The 22051-nt window shown below is 43.6% G+C and overlaps 1 protein-coding gene across 4 annotated transcripts in view; it reads left to right on the top strand.

Moving 5' to 3' along the window:
* The window catches only part of GALNT3 (polypeptide N-acetylgalactosaminyltransferase 3), a 681517-nt gene that overhangs the window by 432894 nt on the left and 226572 nt on the right, over positions 1 to 22051 (top strand). For all 4 annotated transcript variants that reach the window (XM_069225259.1, XM_069225260.1, XM_069225257.1 and 1 more), the window contains one exon: positions 10658 to 10789. In XM_069225259.1, coding sequence (XP_069081360.1) covers positions 10658 to 10789 — 132 coding nt within the window. The remainder of the gene's footprint in view (positions 1 to 10657; positions 10790 to 22051) is intronic.

Here is a 22051-nt window from a genome sequence, read left to right as displayed (position 1 = left end):
TCATTCCAAATCCTTCTTTTGTCAGTCTCTGGCACACTCAGGGCAGCCCTTCCAAATAGCTGGTCATGGTGCTGGCAGCATTCATCTGTCAGCACCTCCAGTTCCTTCTTTGAAAACTTAAGTTTTCTCTTCCTGCCAGAGTCCTCCATTCTTGCTGCTGTTCCTCCTGGTGGTTGCTCAGCAGTTGGAAAAGGGTGTGGTCCTCCCTCCTCCCAGGTGTATTTGTAAACTTCCTGGCTGTGATGTCATCAGCAAGAGCCAGGAAGTGTTTTCCAGACTGTTCTGCTGCACCTGCATGCAATTTGCGGCACAGTCGCAATTTGCGACACCCACTCGCAATTTGCGTGTTCGTTTTTAGCGAGGTCGCAAAAAGCGACCTCGCAAGCAGCAGACTCGCAATCTGCGGTGCAACTTCATTTGAAGTCGCTTTTTCTTGTTGGGTACCTGTTTGTGAGTCGGAAATTGCAAGTCGCAACGACTCGCAATTTCCGACTCGCTTTTTTTTAGCTACCTTCATCTGGCCCTATGTCTGTAGTAATGTGCAGTAGAGGTGCCAGGGCCTGTAAATCAAATGCTCCTAGTGGGTCTACAGCACTGGTTGTGCCACCCACATGTCTCAGACCTGCCACTGCAATGTCTGTGTGTGCTGTTTTAACTGTACATTCGACTTGGCAAGTGTACCCACTTGCCAGGCCTAAACCTTCCCTTTTCTTACATATAAGACATCCCTAAGGTAGGCCCTGGGTAGCCCCAGGGGCAGGGTGCAGTGTATGGTTAAGGTAGGACATATGGTAATGTGTTTTATATGTCCTGACAGTGAAATATTGCTAAAATCGTGTTTCACTGTTGCAAGGCCTGTCCCTCACATGGGTTAACATGGGGGCTACCTTTAAATCTGATTAAAGTGAAGATTCCCTTTGGGAGCGGATGGACATGTGGAGTTTGGGGTCTCTGAGCTCACAATTTAAAAATGCTTTTTTAGTAAAGTTAATTTTAAGATTGTATGTTTGAAAATGCCACTTTTAGAAAGTGAGCGTTTTCTTGCTTATACCATTTCTGTGACTCTGCCTGTTTGTAGATTCCCTGTCTGGGCCAGTTTGACAGTTGAGCTGGTTGCACCTCACACTAGACAGTGACACAAAGGGAGCTGGGGTGTAGCCTGCATATCCTGATGAGCCATCTGTGCTAGGAGGGAGGGGAGGAGCGGTCACTCACACCTGAAAGGGCTGTGCCTGCTCTCACACAATGCAGTCTCCAAACCCCTGGCAAGTGTCTGGGGCCTGACCTGGGCAAGGCAGGATTTCACATTCAGAAGAGACTTTACTTTGAAGTAGGCCTAAGAAGGGCACCCAAAACCACAGACTTTAGAACACTTCTGGAAACTAAGAGGAACCTCTGCCTGGAGAAGAGCTGAGGAAGAAGAGCTGCCCTGCCAGTGACTGTGCTTTGTGGAGCTATCCTGCAATTGCTGCTTCTGCCAGAGTAAGAGGGCAAAGACTGGACTTTGTGTGCCTTCCATCTTGAGAAGAACTCTCCAAGGGCTTGATATAGAGCTTGCCTCCTGTTGTTTGAAGTATCAGGAACAGCAAAGACTTATTTCTGCCAGAACCTGGAGTCTTTGTAGAGACTCCTACTCTGCCCTGTGGTGCCCATCCAGTTCCTGGGACCCTGAAAGGAGAAGCTGACAGCCTACGAGGAGGAAATCCACGCACAGAGCGCTGTGTGGGGGAAAAGATCGAGGTGACTCCGATCTGCGGCTGGAGAAACGACACGCCGCCAGCTCTGTGGCTGAAAATCGATGCTCGCTGGAAACGCGACCAAAGAATCGATGCACGGAGCAGGAGAAACGAAGCGCAGCATCCCTGACGGAGGCTGGGAGATCACAACGCGTGCTGTGTGGTTTTTGGATCATCGTGCGGCTGGGTTTCCGGCACAAGTACCACTGGGTGTGTAAAAACAACACAAGGCCTGCCTGGACCCGAGAGTGCTGACTGGATTGACGCATCGCTCTCCTGCTGAGCGAAGGAACGACGCGCCCGACCCGACGAAATGAGAAACAACACAAGATCTCACTTGTGAGTGAAATCGACGCAACGCAAACCCTTTCTGACACACACTCGCCTGAGCGGGGTTATTTTTGACACACCCAAGGTACATTTTCATGCTAGCAGTGTGTTTTAAACTACATGAAGACTCTTTTTGCTTTTTAATTGATAACTTGACTTGTGTATTGTGGATTTTGGTCTTGTTTTGTTTAGATAAATATTCTCTATTTTTCTAAACCTGTGTTGTGTCATTTTGTAGTGTTTTCATTAGGTTACTGCGTGTGTTGGTACAAATACTTTACACCTAGCACTGTGAAGTTAAGCCTACTGCTTGTGCCAAGCTACCATGGGGATAAGCAGGGGTTAGCTGAGGGTGATTCTCTTTTACCCTGACTAGAGTAAGGGTCCTTGCTTGAACAGGGGGTAACCTGACTGTCAACCAAAGACCCCATTTCTAGCAGTCCAGCTGACCACTGTGAACTTGACCATACAGTACCCTTCTTGCGCCTGCCAGTATGTTTTCCAGGTAAACCTGCATGTGGCCTTGCTTAGTTCAAATAAGTGGTAGAATGGTGTTTATACAAACGAAAACTAAGTTGCTTAGGGCCACATGTAGATAGCTTTTTGCACGTTGCATACAGCGAATTTCGCTGTTTGCAACGTGCAAAAAGGACATTGCAATGCACAAACCCAGTTTTGCGATTCGGTAACCTTGTTACCGAATCGCAAAATGGGTGTGCGACTCACAATTAGGAAGGGGTGTTCCCTTCCTTTTTGTGACTCGCAGTGCAATGTAGGATTGTTTTGTGACAGCGAAGGCGGTCGCAAAACAATTGCAGTTAGCACCCATTTCAAATGGGTGCTAACCCATTCGCAAAAGGGAAGGGGTCCCCATGGGACCCCTTCCCCATTTTGAATGTCAGTGAAAACATTTTCCTACGGACCACTGCCTGCTCTGAAAAAATGAAACAAAACCGTTTCTTTTTTTGTTTTTGTAATGCATCTCGTTTTCCTTTAGGGAAAACGAGATGCATTACAAAAAAATAATGCTTTATTGAAAAGCAGTCACAGACATGGTGGTCTGCTGTCCGCAGCAGGCCACCATCCCTGTGAGGGCCGCCATTCTCAAGGAGGCTGCAACTTGCGACCCACCTCATGAATATTCATGAGGTGGGCATTTGCGACCCCTGTGCGAATCGCAGATGGTGTCAGGGACACCATCCTACATTCGGATTTGCGACTCGCAAATTGCGACTCGCTCTGACTCGCAATTTGTGGGTTGCAAATCTGAACCTACCTACATTTGGCCCTTAATCCCTTATAAATATTTAAATCACCTTAAATATTTGACCAACTGTCATAGACCCCACTATCTCATTTCAAGTATTTTAGAGCCAGTGTTACGCTTTACCTAATTGTAAATCTGCCGGAGAGGCCTTGGAAGATGTATATAATCCTCCCAATGAATTATGTTGTTTTAGGATTTTTTTATTTTTCCAGTCATTTTTAAACCTTTTGAGTGTTCTTGTATTGGCGGTAATCAATATGACTGTAAGTGAACTATCAAGGCAGCTTTGAGGATTATTATTAGATTTGTATTTTGTGCATCAAGGGAGAGGGGTTTTCTTCCGTTGTATGACAGAGCATGATAATGTTCTATAATGCATCCCTGATGTGCTGTGGGTTGGCTGTTCGGAATTTACTGATCACTTCCTATCTTGGAATGGAGGTTTACACTGCACAATTGTCCTTATTGAAAAAAATACTACTGTGCGCTAGGGATTCCAACAAGAGTGGTCTCCTTTAGGGTACTGTTTTGCACTGTTTGATGCGCTTTATGGTTTTACTTGTAAAGAGCTAATGGGGTTGAGTTTTAATGTTTTGTACATAGAAGCAAATTTCTTTTCTAACCTGCTGCATTTGTATAATTTTAAATCGCTTCCCCTGATAAATTTTGATATGTAATGGCTGAGGGGTATTACTGTGATTGTATAAATGATATTATTTAATTGTATTCAGGAATTTTATTGTTAATGTTTTATGTTACTTTATTTATCAGTTATGCATGTGGACCTCTTTGGAGTTCCAATTCATGAAATAAATAAAATATGAAACTAAACTACCTAATTGTAAAATAGATTTGCATAAGAGTCAAGAGCTTCAACTTGAAATGCTGTCTTAACATGTTTATGCAGAAACACCAACTGAGCATGGCTTTTTGTCACACTTGCAAAAGAGCTCATAAAGCCCAGTTCCATCTTAGTGTTTGAAACTCAAAACTAGTTCTGACAGAAAAAAAGTCATTTCCTGCATCTTAACCTTGACTTTCTCTAAGACAGATAGTTTCTGTACCAGCTGGCTCTTCAACGTAATACAGTTGGTGGAATGTGGGTCCATAAACAGAAGTGAGGTGTTTGTCTTTAGCGCTGTGTAAAGCCCTTGAGCCAGCAGTGTGAATGAAGATGTTCTTGCTAAGGTGCTTTATGTGGAGATTGGGTGACAAGGTATGTGTAATGACAAAACCGAAATAAGTGTGCCTTGACCCCCCACCCACCTTCACTGTTGCCTTTTCATTTTTACATTTAGATGACTTGTGTTTTTGGAGAATACCACTATTTTACTATTCTCTGTACTTATTTTTATAAATAAAAATTCAAATAGAGACAAAGGTGCCTGTGAACTTCCCTGGATATCATTTAGGGCTTGGTCTTCAAATTATTATACTGTCAGCATTAACTAGAATATTAAAGTGATATGTGATGTTAATTACACCGAATTTGCACCCTAAGTTTGTTCTGTCTACTTTATCAAAATTAGTTGTTACCTCGATAAAGGCTGCCTAAATACATTGCGTTTTTGTTTTTCCTGTAAGACACCTAAAGCAGACTATCCAAGCAAGAAGGATTCTTATGAAACCCTAACTACTCCATCAGTAGGAGGTTTGGTCCATTTACTCACCATTGCAAATGTCTTAGACTGCCTTTGCAAATACCTTACCAAAACAACAAAATATTTAATTTGCTAATAGTATATTAGGTGGGTTTTGGTGCCCTTATGTGAAATGGCAATAAAATATTAAAATGCTGCCTCTTCGCAAACCTGAGATTTGGCCTGATAGCATGTGCTCATCAAAGAGTCTGCCAAGATTGTTCCTCAGGTTTTTGGGTAATTTTTTTGTAGTGAGTTAGAAACCTCTTCCATCAATCTAATTAGTTTTGCAATTCTGTGTGAATTGATGAATGTGGCCAGTGAAATTGTATTTAGGGCTTTGTGGTCGTATGGGAATTTATTGAATAAAGAAGTTGTAGGTAATCAGCCCTACTACTTCTGTAATGGCATATTTAGGTTGCCTAAACCCATGCCAGTTCTTTCAGATTCCAGAACTTTTAGGAACATTTGGTGGCCTCGTGAATGCGCATTTGCGATCTTCCACTTGACACAAACCCCAATGACAATTGTTGAGGGCTTTTTTCGCTTGCTGAAACCATATTTTTAGATTTTTCTTTTTTTTTTTTGCTGTCTGACATCCTCTTTTTTAATGATTTGAATGATGCAGATAACTGGAACAGTCAGCTAATTCAGGGTAATTGCTAGTCTCCTTTCTCTGAAGAAAATTGTCTAATGGGTTAAGAATCATGGCTTAGACTATATACAGAAGGAAATGTATAATTATGTACATTTATGTATAATAATTATATTAATACATTTATCAAATGCTGATATGAAGTTTATTTTTATTGATCTGGCTATACGACCCTTTGAGCACATTTAGGTTCTTTGATATTTAACTTATGGCTGAAGTAATCCAATATTCCTTACTGCTCTTTCGGTCAACTACCAAACTACCATACCTCAAAGTCCATTTTTAGGTCGGGCATAGCAGCTTGCAAGTGCTGCTTTTCCGATGTGTTGGTATGTATCTGGACTTTTAACCACGCCCACCTCACGCCCATCACTGTCACTCATTCATGGGATTGCCTTTCAAAAATCCTTTGTTTTTATGGTAAATGCTTTACATTTGTCCCTCCTTAGGGCAGTTTTGTTACCTCCTTGGCCATCGACCCTGTTACATGGATAATTGCACTTTTGCAGATAACTTTGACTGCGAGCGAACTTCTTTTTCTTTTTGTCTCCCTCCTTCGCACTCATGGTGGCACTTTGAATCGGCACACTTATGTCAACTGTTTTAATTTATTTCCAGTTTGTGTCACAAAAAAAGTAGAGTTCGGAATTTACAACGCTAATAGATCTAACTTGAGCAAACGGGAAGCCCATTGCATTGCAAATGCTTGTTTGCTTTACTTTTATACTGACAAGTAGAGTGCTTAAGAAATAAGGCAATCACTTAGGTCCATCAAGGTTATTGTCAACCTGAAGACTTCATGAAATAAGTTGTATGTTATGAGGAGATCATATAATCAGTAGTAAAGCTTACTTGAAGCCTAATTTTATTATCAATCTGGAGAACATACCTGACATATCTTCGTTAGAGCTTTAAAGACTGCTTCCCTTTTGAAGCTCATCTTTTGGGCTCTCACCGTGTGTGGTCTCCTGCCAAGGGGAGGCTAAACCTCTTCCAACAACATGCCTTCACCTTCATTGTTCTTATGCTAGGAGTCATCCGCACTTCTCCTAAGAAGGGCCAAATGCTGTCTTGTGGCCAGCATCTGTGTGTGGTCGCTGAGAGTAGCAACTTTCTAAAAGATCCATTTAATTAACAGTTGCATTAAATTTGACTTGGACATCAAGTCAAGTTTAATGTAATGATTTGCATGATACCTTGAAGTACCAACTTTGGTAGTCCGATTCAGATGTTAGCGCTGCCGAGAGCTCCACGTGTAACCTGTAATCACCAATGGGACTACTATCCTTTTCACAGTAAAAACAACAATTTGGATTTTTTACTGTTACGACATATAAAAATATGTCTTGCTTTTTGATATACAGCACTGTGCCTTAAGACTCAATAGACCTGCATTAGGGGTAATCTATAGATGTTAAAAAAGGGAGGTTTGGCCTTTGCCATTCGTGTAAATGGCTAAGTTGATTTAGCAGTTTAACACTGTTCTGCCAACCTGCATTGGCAGGCTTGGAGGCATGTTTTCACATTGTCACATCCAGGGCCGCACAATTTGTGCTGCAGCTCTTGTGGGCCACTTTAAATTAAAGGTTCTTGGTACCCTAGGTAGCATATACTGGAGACTTGTAAGTGAAGCTGTTAGAAATGGGGTCTTTGATTGGCAGTCAGTATGCACTCTGTCCAAGCAGGGACCCTCACTCTACTCAGGGTAAGGGAGATACACAGCTCAGATAACCCTGCTCACCCTTTGGTAGATTGGAGCAAGTAGTCAGACTTATCTCAGAGGCAATGTGTAAAGTATTTGTACCAACTCACACAGTAACACAGTGAAAACACCACAAAAGCACTCAACACCTGTTTAGAACAATATCCAATATTTATCTGATTAAAATAAGACCAAAATGACAAATCCAACTTACATAAGCAAACTTCAATATAGCACTTAGAAACATAAATGCTTCAATTAAGTGTTATCATAGCTTTGTGATGGAGTCGTCCCTAACAATCCGACTCCAATGGTGCCAGTGAGAGAGTAACACAGACCCTAAGGGACAGTACCTTTGGTAATGAAGAAACAAGCTGGTTCACAGAGTCCGGGAGGTGAGGCGCTGCTTGCTCCAGTGCGGCGTTGGTTCCTTACTGCAGAGCAGGGGAGGTGATGCAGTGCCCGTGTGAAGCGTCTGTTCCTTACGCTCCAGTGGGGTTGATGTCCTGCGGGTCAAAACACAAAGGGGTAATCTCACGGGGTCACGCTATGTGGCTGCAGGCACTGCGGCAGAGTCGGGGTCACGGACGTCGGTGACACTGCACTCGGGACTCACAAAGTCACAGGACGGCAGCGGGGCTGTGGAGGCATCAGGCCTGCGATGTTAGGCGGGCTCATCGCACTCCAGAGGTTCCTCTTGTTCCAGAAGTAATCTTAGTCTGGGGGTTTGGGTCAGCTACTTATACTCATTCCTGCTTTTGAAGTAGGCAAACTTCAAAGGAAAGTCTCTGTTGTTCACAAGTTCCTGCCTTGCTCAAACCAGGTCCCAGACACACTACAGGGGGTTGGAGATTGCATTGTGTGAGGACAAGCCCAGCCCTTTCAGGTGCAGGTGTCAGCTCCTCCCTCCCCACTCTAGCCCAGGAGACTCCTGACTCCTGTGTCCTGTGCAGGACACACCTGAGCTCCCTTTGTGTCACTGTCTAGAGGGAATTCACATACAGCCCAACTGTCAGTCTGACCCAGACGTGGATTCCACAGGCAGGCAGAGGCACAGAATGGTTAAGCAAGACAATTCTTACTTTCTAAAAGTGCCATTTTCAAACAGAGCATCTAAAAACCAAATCTACCACAAGATGCCTTTTTAAATTGTGAGTTCAGAGATTCCAAACTCCACATCTCTACCTTCTCCTAATGGGAAACTGAACTTAAAAGATAGTTAAAGGCAGCCCCCATGTTAACCTAAAAGAGAGATCGGCCTTGCAATAGTGAAAACTGAATTTGACACTATTACACTATTAGGATATATTAAACACACCAGTATATGTCCTACCTTTTAAATACACTGCACCCTGCACATTTGGCTACCTAAGACTTAAGACTTATATGTAGGAAAAGAGAAGGTTGGGCCTGGCAAGTGGGTGCACTTGCCAGGTTGAACTGGCAGTTTAAAACTGCAGACACTGCAGTGGCATGTCTGAGACATGTTTACAGGGTTACTCATGTGGGTGGCACAATCAGTGCTGCAGGCCCACTAGTAGCATTGGATTTACAGGCCCTGGACACACATAGTGCACTTTACTAGGTGACTTACCAGTAAATCAAATATGCTAATCCTAGATAAAGCAATCACCAATACAATTTAGACAGAGAGCATATGCACTTTAGCACTGGGTAGCATTGGTAAAGTCCCAGAGTCCTAACGCCAATAAAAACAGGTCATAAGCAAAAAGGAGGAAGGAGGCAAAATGTTTGGGGATGACCCTGCAAAAAGGACCGGGTCCAACAGAAGGTATGCCAATTGGGTGTAGCCTTACTAACCTTACAGAAAACCATCAGCAGCAGTCCAAAACTTTGGGAAAAGAGATATTTCCTTACAGGTAGGCCACTGTAGTAGAGGGCAAATTGGTGCTTCAGTCAACTTGTGACATTTAGGCCCTGATTTATACTTTTTGGTGCAAAACTGCACTAATGCAGTTTTGCACCAAAATGTATATCCCCGGCATGCATCATTTCTGTGCACCAGCCGGGCACCATATTTATGGAATGGTGCAAGCCGGTGCAAAGGGTAGGATAGCATTAAAAAAAATGACGTTAGTCAGTTGGGGCTGGTGGTATGGGATAAGTGGGTTTTGCACCAAACAATGACATTAGGCAGGTTAGACTAAAAACAAGATAACTCTAGCCTGCCTAGAGTCATTTTCTGATGCAAAACCATCCATACCACATGACCGCTGTCTTAGAAATGACAGGGGTCATGCCCACCACCCCAGTGGCCAGCACAGGGGACAAGAGTCCTCTGGGCATGGCCATTGCACCCTGTGCCATGTTTGGGGACCATTTCAGGGCCCCCTATGGCACTTTAAAAAATAAAATAAAATACTTACCTGTACTTACCTGTACTTATCTGGGAGAGGGTCCCCCATCCTCCGCTGTCCCTCTGGTGTGGGTGGGGGTGTCCCTGGGGCCTGGGGTGGGCTCCTGTGGGCTTATTCCATGGTGTTCCACCATGGAAATAGGCCCACAGGTCCTCTAACGCCTGCCCTGACACAAGCATTAAAAAATGGGGCACAGCAAGCTTTGCACCATTTTTTGACCCCTCCTCTCTCCCATGCACCAGTTTTGCACAGGAGTATAAATATGGCGTTAAGGCTACAGAGTCATTTTTTTCACGGAAACGCCTACCTTGCATCTCATTAAGGCAAGGTAGGTTTCCACATCTAAAAAATGGCTTTAACTCCATAAATTTGATGCTAGATGGGTCTAGCGCCAAAGTATAAATATGGAGTTAGTTTTGCACTGAATTGTTGCATCACATGATCTAAATGTTATTACATAGTCTTTCATTCACAATAGATAAGATGTTATGGGGAACTGTAGTTTATATCAAACTGTTATTGTTGTGTGGCCTGTCTTTATTTTCTATGAATGGTGTCTTGGGACTTGTACTTCTTCCAAATCAATTGCACTCTATGGTGAGTTGGCAACACTGGGTACAAGGGCGCGCGAGTAGAAGTACTTTGAAGGTGGTACGTAAATAATGAATTTACCTTTACAATTTCTAATGTTTGTGTACTTTGTTTGATTGAATAGAAAGAATACATTGTTTTCCTAACTATAATTAAGCTTTAACCTTTGTTTTTTCTTCTTCAAAGATAGATATGTAATAAACACACACCTGTGGTACTGATGTGCAAGATTTACAACTGTAATGTTAAGTTTGAATTTTTCTAAAATTGGTTTCCTACTTCTTTCCGAGTTGCTGGTATGCGGGTACATAAAGTGTAATGATCTAGTTGATTGATCTATGCATATTCTCTTTTTCAGCAAACATTTGGAGATATCTCGAAAAGACTCCAATTGAGACAACAACTGCAGTGCAAAAATTTTACCTGGTACCTCACTAATATTTATCCTGAGTTGTACGTTCCTGATTTAAATCCTGATTTTTCTGGAGATGTGAGTATCTTTCTTTGCATTATTTAATGTAACTGAACATGTTTGTCGCCTTCGAAGTTTCCAAGAAATGTAGACAGGCATATCTTACTGTGGCAAACAACCATAATATAATCTTACACAGGACGCATGCGCATGCGCCGAAACGTTTTGCGTTCACCGATTGGATGCACCCTCATCAGTATTAAACTGTAAATCATACATGTTGTTTCTTTGAGACAATGCTAGCTGATAACATCTGATGTGGTGTGCAGGTCATATGTGAAAATTCCGGCAAAGTCATCTTTACCTTCCACCCATACAAGGTTTAGACAGTGAATAACATACAATTGGCAGTATAAAGCGCTTATTTACAGTGCTTAGATGTTGTAGAAGGGTGGTGTGACACTACATTTAAAATTATTATTAGTATTGTGACTTCATTGAAACTGTAGGAAATCACTTATCACACTTTAAATGGATTAATCTTCAGTGCAAAATATGAACTTGAGTCTCAACATTTACAGGGAATTCGTAGTAGAGGAAGTCTGTTGAATAAAATATGTCTTCAGGTTAATAAATAACGAAAACAATGTTTATTTACTTACCTTACCTAACCTGTGCCTAACATGAACATTCCAATAAACAAATTTAGGACCTGAAAAAAACACAGTAATTCATCATTGCAAGTGAATTTAATGCACATTTCTGTACACAAAATTAATGTACTTTTTTTTTTAATGGCATTTGTTTTTCTTTCTGTGTGTAAAATGTATATGCAAGTTTTTTTAGGGTTGAGCACACAAGCGCTCCTTCCCTATTGTAATTTCTCTTTGAACTTTTAACCACGCCTATGTTACGGCTGTCACTTTTATTGTTTCCTTGGCATGCCTTCTAGAATCTGCTTGCTTTTATTAGTGGAAGGCATGCATATGTCATGCCTTTTCCGGTGGTTATCCTTTTTCGAGCGCACCGCTCAAATACTGTAAACAACTGAGGTTCCATGTTTTCAGTATGGTTTCCTGACTACTTTATCTTTTTATTTTCCACGCAGTGCGATCTCGATGGGTTTTACATAGCGCGGTCGCGCTCAGTTTTTTGGTTTTCAATTTCAGGGCGATTGCGCTGCGTTTTGCATAGCGTGATTGCGCTCAGTTTTTTTCTTTGAATTTGTGTGGCAAGAAAAGTCCGGTTAGGAGTTTACAACGCTAATAGCTCTAACTCAAGCAAATGCGAGACCCGGTGCGTTGCTAATGCTTGTCTTTTGTGACACTTTTAGTATTGGCACTGTCGGAAGTACCGGCTTCAGCAACTGTTTTTGTGTGTCCCTCCTACTTTTCTGTAAAGCTAGAAAGTCTATTAAATACTTTTATTTGACATAATAAAACTCACAGAATCTGTTGAAATTAAAAAAATGTCCCATGTGCTGGCACATGTACTTGACATCCAAGTTTTTGTTAGCTTCTCATAGAGTCAACAGTAAGCAAATTTTGCCTTATATTATTTGTCCCAGTTGTTCCTTGACATATTTAGCTAAATATAATGGTGAAAACTTTTGTAAACAATTAAGCTAAAAATGGAGTGAGATCTGGCTGTATTTAAAATGTTCGACATGTATTTTTAAGTTTATTTATGTCCTGAAAGTAAATAAACTCTTAAATTCGTTTTTCATTACTGCAAGGCCTGTCTCACCCAAAGGATACCATTGAATAACCTTATTACATATATATTCTGTGATAACTTTCAATTGAGGGCAGATAAGTATCTTGATTTTGGTGATGAAATAATTATAATTTAAAACCCTCTTTAATGTTGAAGTCACATTTTAAGTCAGAATTCTGAAAATGCCACATTTAGGAACTTGGGATTTTTTTGCCCTAACAGTTTGGTGCCTGCAGCCTTTATCCTGAGTCATATGACTAGGTGTAGCTGGCAGTGGTGCTTTGTTTATTGCTCCCAGACAGTGAAACAAAAGGGGGCAATTGGTGGTGGCAGGATTGGCCATCCCTGACTTGATAGTTGGGAAAGCTGTTACAAACCACACTTGCACATCATAAAGGCTCTGCCTTCACACACTCACAAAAGATTTGACACTAGTCTTTGCTGCCCCTGGGCAAGCGGGCCAGTGCAGAAAATTCCAAATATCTCTGAAAGTTGAAAGCGCCAGAACCTTCTCCTACTTCAAAGCAGGCAAAAGGTATAAATGTTGTATCTTCAGACCCAACTCTTAAGTACATTTTTGGTCATTTAGATGGCTCAGAAAGACTGCTGTGCTGCTCCACTGCAAGGAGAACTGTAAAAAGCACTGGACCTGCATCTTGAACCCAGGACCATGAAAGTGACTAAAAGGGCTAGTTAGCTGGCCTCTTAATCCAGAGCCTCAGGGACAGAAAATGCTCTAATCACTTTGAACTGAGACCATGGGCTCTGGCTCCTGAGCTTCCTGCCCCCCAAGTGGTGCCACCTTAGTCCTTGACCCTTGGAGGTGGGCCTGAAGGTGCTCTGCCAGCCCAGCTGTGATCCAAACTGAACTGACACATCGCCTCGCAGTTCGGCATAGGAATGCATCCCCAACAAAGGACCACGCAGCTCTTTGGTACCACTGCTGGTAACACAGGACCTCTCACTATAGGCCCACAACTCCATGTAACCACAGCTGCGTGAATGTATCCTTGATGGAGGACCTCACATCGCTGCCTCACACCTCCCCAAAATCGATGCAGGATCTCGCATAACAGCCCACAGAACCAGTAGTGCGCAATGCATCCTCCATGAGGAATCTCGCAGCGCACCACACCCCAGGCCAGATGTACTAAATTGTGGGTTTGCGATTTCCTATTAGCAAATTTTAGCGATTCACTATTATGAAATTGCAAACAGCAATTTACTACAGTCAGCAGACCACCATGTCTGTGATTGCTTCTTAAATGAAGAATATTTTTTGTTAAAGCAGCTCGTTTTCCTTAAAGGAAAAGGGGATGTGTTACAAATAATAAAATTATAAGTTTTCTTTTTATTTTTGAAGAGGAGGCAGTGGTCCCTGGGACCACTGCCTGCTCTTAAAAATACATTTTCACAACTATTCACAAAGGGCCCGGAGTCCCTTGTGGGACCCCTTCCTGTTTACTAATGGTAGGTGGTCAGCTGTGAATGTTTTGCGACCGCATTCCAGTTGCAAAACATTCTTACTTCCCCCTGCTAGTCACTATTGAGAAGGGAAGCCCTTAATACGCCCCTGAATCATTAACCAATTTTGCGATTTGTTAATAGGTTACCGAATCACAAAGTGGGTTTGGTACATGGGGAAAAGCTTTTTAGCTGTTGCAAATGGCCTGATTCTCCATTTGCGACCGCAAAAACTTTTGTACATCCATCCCTTTGTTTGGTGGTCCTAACCTGGTCCCTGTATCTGGCGTGTGGTCCAATGCCGTTGGCCCGAATTTATGACTTTGTCCCAGTCCGGTGGTACCAGATAATCACAGTTGGTGCTTTGCGCTTAAAGGTACTATTTTCACTAAAATGTTTAAAATTGCATATCTCTGGTTCTACTAATTGGATTTTTGTCATTTTGGTGTAAAAAAAATCATTAAAATGTACTCTTTTTCTAAACTAGTGTGGGATTTTTAATGTGTTGTGTGTTCACTTTATTACAGTTTGAAGTGTTGCATAAATATTTTACACCTTGCCTTCAAGTTAAGCCTGATTGCTTTTGTGCCAAGCTACCAGAGGGTGAAGCGCAGGTTAATTTGAGAGTTGCTTGTGTTTCACCATGACAAGAATTGTGGTTGCTGCTTGAGTAGGGTTTCACCGCTCCAACCAGTACAGAATTGCTACAGACTCCATCTTGAAAAAAAGATGTGTGCTGCTGTCTCATATTGAGCATTGTGGTTATATTCTGTCATCTATCACCACACACAGCAAAATGTGAACTGTTTGTTTTGTAATCAAACGCTGTTCTTGAAGAACTCCGGAGAAGCCTTTGCAACATTCAAAGCTCTTCCTGTTTGCACAGTGAAGACAAAACATCTGTGGGCTTTTCCATTGTTTATTGTAACACATTTGTTCAGTTACCACAGATGACATTTGTTCATAAAGGGGGAATCAGTATTCTTGTAGTGGGCTAGTGCTAAGATAGTGGGTTTAGGTTTATTGCCACATCAAATAATATAAATTCATTAACATAATACACAAAGGTTGTAAAACAATACAGTTCCACAACAATAAATAAATAGTCTTTAAAAAGGAGAGAAAAATCTATATATACAGTGCCACGCAGTAGGTTTATATGACGTTTCATTATTTTGAATTGTGATTTGTTAAAGAAAAGTTACATTTGATCACCTATTGCTCGCTGTCCAGCTCTTCTTCGAACTTCAGTGGCAAAATGTATTGTGAAAGACCCCTGAATTTGGGGGTGAACCTGACCTTTATGGTCTCTACTAGGGATGCTGGCAGAGTCTGTGGTTTTGATGCATATTTTGGACGTAGACTGGTTCCTGATTTTGCTTTTATTGTATTTATTTATTTAACGGAGAGCTTTTAAGGCAGTTCATTTTCTATGTCCTCTGGTTGATTCCTTTTTATGATGCCTTAACATTTTAATAAAACTCAAAATGTCTGATATCTGAAATTAACTGTTTTTTTGCAATGTTGTTTGTATCTTACCCATAAGGATACATTGTCTCATCTATTCTTGAAGTTAACACCGTTTCCAACCTTGCAGTCAGGGTGCCACGATTATGCGAATTAACAAATTGATAGTGCTAGTGCGCCCACACTGAGAATGTTGTATGGACAGAAGGTATACTGTTGACTCATGAAACTTTCACACAAAAATATTGACAGCATCTTATTTTATGTTAAATCATATATACTTTACAACAAAAACCTGTCCATAATTTCAGTGCTTAATTTGTAAATAAAAACTTGCCGGTGCCCAAAGCCTTCCTCTTAAACGCACGGCAGTTGCAATTAAATGCGCAAACACGGAATACTGAGGCAGAGTAATCCTGAAGCCATCACAGGCCTCTTTTATCCATTTACAGCCACTCCCTGTCCCTTCAGCTCGCTCTTGCAGCCTTCTGCTTTCTCCTATTGTAACGCTTTTACGTTTTATCTCTCTCCATCTTTCCCACATGTGTCTTTTGCTTGCAGTAAATGCTTGAGATAGAAAAATAAGCGCCAGCCTGAAAAATAAGTGCCGGTGCTCAGCACCGGAATCAACATGCTCAAATTAAGCACTGATTCCAGCACAATCCATTGATGCCCAAGAGGGAAGCAATCGTATTTGGAGCATGTTTAAATTTTTTATATCTATCATCATTATTTTGGTCTTTGAGAATTCACTCATTATTATGGTTGAGCAAATAATACTTGAACTGATTTTAGTTTTATTTGGGGCAGGGGGATAGGTATGCTGACTCAAATTACCACCGGGGTTATTTTATGCTTGGCCACTGCAGTGACCTGGATGTCAATATCCAAACAATAAAATAACTCGGAACCCTCTCAGTTTATTAAATGACTTTGTCAACTAAAAGTTAGAAGCACTGTGGAAAAAACGGAGTTGACAATAAAACAAATGCCAGTTCTCTGAAATGTTTAAAGTGGTTTGATATTTATTTGTTACTAACTGGTGAAGACGACAAGCGCTAATTACAAATCGTCTGGATCATGGCAGCAGCTAATGCCTCGTTGTTGGGCAACGTACAGGCTGTGCAAAATACCGCTACCTGACTAATTTGCAACATGCCAGCCCGGTCATCTTTTGCTCCTAACCTCTAAACATTCTACTGGCTGCTCACAAAAAAGTGCAATCCTCAAACTTTTCTGTCTAAACCCACAAGGCCTTGTATCAGGTCCGGCCCATGTTCCTGCAACAATAATTGAAGATCTATATGCCCACCGGACAGTTAAGATCTTCCAAATAAGCTCTGCTATAGATCCCTCGCATATGTACCATTAAATTTGGGGGTAGGGCTTTTTCTTATTTACTCCCCTTCCATTGGAATGCCCTCCCTCTCCATATTCAATCTTGTCTTCATTTTTGGGAATGTTTAGAAATTGTTGAAAACATGGGTGTTCTAGATCTGCTCTTCCTGTCAATTACAGTGCAGTGCCAAGATATTCCTATGGCAATGATTTGTGCGCTATATGATGTACATCGAACATAGAACAATCAAGTGCAGATCAACACAAATAAAGAAAAAAAAAGTTTTGTCTTTACTTAGATTTTTTGTTCTATGTTCTTTTGCTTTAATATAGTTTAGGCTGGCTTCTTAGGGCCTGCTTTAGATCTTGGCGATAACGTTCTTGCTGCCCCTTTTTCGACTGGTGGTCCACCTGCTGTATTTAGATGCTGGTGCTTCGACGGATGAAAGACTGTCAGGTATGTTCACCCATGTCAAGGGAGCACCAAAGGCAAAAGCAGATGTCAGAGGGTGGACTGCCAGTCTGTCCACCAGGCCAATCACGATTCGAGGGGCTATAAGGCAGAAATTCACCATTTCTCACTTTGCCACTTCCTTTATCGCCATGGACCTGATCTTTCAAGTACTGCCCATGCTGCTTGATGAGGAACAAAATCAATACCGTCATGGCCTGAATCAACGATAAGCTCCAGATTTACCTATTACTTTTTGACTTGTCTGGTAACCTTTGCACTGGACTCGTGCATTTTTAAATCTCTCTTACAAGCACTAGCATACATATGTGCAATGCATGTGTGTAATGTTGACATGAGGTCAACCTTCGTGAAATAAAAATAATGGTTTATTAAACCAATGAGATACACCTCTCAAATTAAAAATATAAATAAATGATACTCCAATAGTAAAGAATGTCCGTGCACTCTTTGCCATAGCACTAAGCATGCCCCCCCTAACAACTGCCAAGGGGAACCTTCTCAGGAAGAGGCATTTAGTGGGCACAGAGCAGGCACCTCAATGATCTTTCTTGGGAGGGGTGGTCTTGGTTTTGGGAGGTCTGGTTTCTGGTTTGGGAGTGGGTAGTTTTGTCTTTCGGAGGGGTTATTTTGGGTATGGGCGGGGTGACATGGGGCTTGGGGGGGTGACTTTGCGTTTGGGATTTGGAAGGGTCAAGGCAAGGCTAAATAAAACATCTACACAAGGAAAACAGGTAGAATGATCAGAAGGGATTTGGGATTAGGATGCAGAGGGAGTGGCAGTGGGTGATGGGCGTGTCTATTGAGGTTGCCTGTGAGTCTGGGTATGTTGTGTTAGTTTGGGTGTGCGTTTGTGTTTGGTGGGTGTTATTTCTAATGTGTGTGTGTTTATGGATGGGTGTGCTGTTGAGGCATCCATGTGGTTGTGGTGCTTGTGAATGTGGTGGTGCATGTGGGTGTGGTGTCTGTGGGAGTGGGTGGTGTTTGTGTGGTCTGTGGGTATGGTGGTGTGTGTGGTGTCTGCGGGTGTGCTGGTGGTTGTGGTGGTGGGGGTGTCTCTGGGTATGCTAATGGTGGTGATGCATGTGGGTGTGGGTGGTGGGTGAGTGTGCTGGTGGTGGGTGTAGTGTCTGTATAATGTTTGTGTGTGTGCCTATGTTTTTTGTGTGTTTGTGTGTGGGTGTTCTGCTTGTGTGTACTGAGTGGGTGCGTGCAAAGGAGTGAGTGTGCGTGGAACAAGGCTGGGAATAGGGCATTGGGATGGGGATGGGGTAGGAGTTGAAGCACAAGTTTGTTATGGTTGAGAGGCTGCTGTTAGTGAGGAGGCTATACCTTGAAATGACCTCTGTAGGACAGACATATCACTGCAAATGCATTCCTGGTATATTACCATTTGTTGCATATGGCAACTAAGCCACTGGATGGCATTCAGGAGCACAGTCTGGCCTTCAGAGATGTTTCGTACAAAGCCAATAGAGTCAACAGTCAGTGTAGCCGGAGGACAGACGCAAGGGGTGAGGTGCCTACAGTGAAAGAGATGCCACCTTTCTTAAGGGGGTGAGTTTGGCCAACTGTGAGGGAAACAAGAGGGAAGGTGGAGATGGTTCTTTGGGTGGCAGACAAGGATGCTGGTGGAACAGTTGCTGTAGGATATGGCACCATTGGGGACTGGTTGCTTGTTAAGGCCTCCCGGGATAATGATGTTTAGCTGGTGGCCTCCGTTCCAATCCCCTCATCCTCCGTGCCACTGGGTCCCTCGGTATGGTGTTCTCAGCACCCGAACCACAGTGTCAGATGCTTCCCCGCCTACGTGTCACGTCTCCTCCACCTGCTCCTGATGATACTGAAATGACATATACAATAGTTTTATTGTACCTGTGTAAATGGAACTGATCAAGAACTTTGATCACAAAAAGTTTCCAAGTTTTCACATTTCACCTGCTTCAAGGCTCTCACACTTTGGTTATTTATTATCATTATCTCATGCTTGTAGAGAACATTATCAGAAACCATTTGGTCACAGTTTTGTAATTTCCCATGATAGCTCCTATATCATGTATGATCTTGTTTTAATCATTTTTATTTCTCTGCTGGAACTGTTTAACACATCTAAATGGCTGAGCTTTGTTGTTTAGAATAGTGAACATATGTCACAAAAAAGGATTTATTCAAACCAAAAATAAATTTGTACAATGTGTTTACAAGGCCCAAAATTCTACATTATTTTCATTCTCAACAAATAAAATATGAATCAATGTGTGTCAACAAACACTGCAATATTGTGCCAACATTTCTATAAACTTAAAGCCTGATTCCCTTGTTTGGGCATTTCACAATCGTAACACTTATTTCAAGTAACTAAAGTTATTTCAAATGTAAAAAAAGATTGTATGGATTCTGTACTGAAGTAGCTTGTCAATATATCAGACACTATGGGGGTCATTCTGACCTCGGTGGTAAAAGCCGCTTACCGCCGGTCAGAAGGCCGCCACAATACCGCCGCGGCCGCAGTCAGCCGGCACGGACATTCTGACCCACAACTGCAAAACCTCCGAAAATCCGCCCTCCACTGCAGTCCGCCACATCAGCGGCCAGCGGTAAACTGGAGAAGACCAAACCTCCACCGCCACGCCAACAGAAATACGCCCATCCCATTATGACCCGCAAATCCACGCGGCGGTCATTCAACCGCGGTATTCCATTGGCGGTACACACCGCCGCGGTCAAAATACACACACCTTTACAAACCCCTACCACATTGGACAATTTGAAAGGCACACACCTGAAACACATACACACACCACTCCCACACATCCAATACCATATAAAACACACACCCACATCACCCACAAACCCCTACCAACAAAAACCAGAGACGAAGGAGAGAGAGAGACACATCAGAGAATAGAGAGCCAGACACACAGAGGCACACCGCAACATCACACACACCACATAGAAGCACAAAGCACCACACACCAACACACACATCATCACATACACCACCCCACACCTCATACACACCACCCCATGGCACCACAAAGGCACCCACGCTTTTCGGACCAAGAACTCCGGGTCATGGTGGAGGAGATCATAAGAGTGGAACCCCAGCTCTTCGGCTCACAGGTCCAGCACACCACCATAGCAAGGAAGGCGGAGCTCTGGCAGCGGATCGTGGACAGGGTCAACGCGGTGGGACAGCATCCCAGAAATCGAGAGGACATCCGCAAACGATGGAACGACTTACGGGGGAAGGTGCGCTTGATGGTCTCGCGACACAACATCGCAGTGCTGAAGACTGGCGGGGGATCCCCACCCACTCCACCCAAATTCACAACATGGGAGCAAGAGGTACTCAACATCCTGCATCCTGATGGCCTCGCTGGAGTACACGGAGGAATGGACTCTGGTAAGTACAAGCCCAACCACTTCACCCCCCCCCCAGCATGCTAACCCCCAGCCTCACCCCCAACCCCCCAGCACACATCCTCCCTGAGAATGTCTCCCCAGCACAACCCACCCAACACCAACCCCTGCATGCCACCCCCAAACTATGGACACCCATCACCTAAGCATGACCACTGCACATACCCATCACCCCCCCCCCCAAAACACCCTCACAACACCTCCCCCAAGGGAATGCCAGCACTGGGGGACAAGGGCACCCATAAAACGCAAGCTAATGCACACACAGAAACAATAACCATACCCTCTTACCCCATGCAGGACCCGAACGACAACACACCGGTCAGGAGGGACCAGAAATGTCCATCCCACCCCCGGAACAGGCCCCTAGTGATGACAGCAGCTCTGTCGACCTGGAACCTGACGACCAGCCCGGACCATCGGGGACCTCTGGGCAGTCGGTTCCCCTCACCCAGACACAGGCCACTGCAGACCCAACCCCCTCTGGGAACAACAGCACAGCTCCCACCCAGCGGGCCCATGCCTCTGTCTCTAGGACAGGTCAAGCAGCGGTGTGTCTACCACTACAGGGCCCCCAGGGTAACCCACCAACCCAACAACAACAGGGACCTGGGGGCAGTGGGAGTGGGCACACCGTCCAGGGGACAGAGGCCCAGGGAAACAGGGCAACTCGGAGGGCTGCTGTGCGACAGGGGGGGGGAGGAGAAGCCCAGGGAACCCACTCTCCAAGAGGCCCTCACCACCATCATGGCAGCCTACCACCACTCACAAGAGACGATGGCGACGGTACTGGCCAGGTTCCAGGAGATCCAGGCACAGCAGGAGCAACGCTACATGGGGTTCAGCGACCAACTCAGCAACATCTCAACCGCTATGGGGAGCATAGTCCAGGCCCTGAACCGTATAGAGGACACGTTTCGGGACCATGTGGCATCACACAGGGCCCCTGTCACTAGCCAGGAACAGGAACAGCCTACCACCTCCGCCGGCGCTAGTGGACAGGAGGCCCCACCACAACGACAGCCCACCAGAACCCCACCTCCTGCTGAACAACAACCGCCCCGCAAAAGGAGCCTGAGATCAAAAAAACCGACAGAGTAGGATGTCAAGTCCCCCGCCAGCATCACATACCCCCTGAAGTCCTCCCACTGTTCCACATTGCCACCCTGTCAAACCTTGAACTGCCCCTGCTCCATCCTGCCACAGGCATATGGGCAATGCACCTGTGAGACTGAGAACTGGACTCCGCCATGGACATTACTCCACCCCCACCCATCACTGTTTCACTATCATGTACCAATATCTATGCACTAATAATAAATCACACATTGCACTGAAATCAATCAGGACTCAGCCTGTCTTATTTACAAATGTATGACACATTACATATCAATTACGTATTATTAACATTGTGAATTACACATACCGAGGTAACTTAGCATTAGTCCATGGGCCAACCA

Source organism: Pleurodeles waltl, chromosome 3_1 (assembly GCF_031143425.1).
Source record: "Pleurodeles waltl isolate 20211129_DDA chromosome 3_1, aPleWal1.hap1.20221129, whole genome shotgun sequence".
NCBI classification, from domain to species: Eukaryota; Metazoa; Chordata; class Amphibia; order Caudata; family Salamandridae; genus Pleurodeles; species Pleurodeles waltl.
This window is presented reverse-complemented; position numbering and strand designations above follow the sequence as displayed.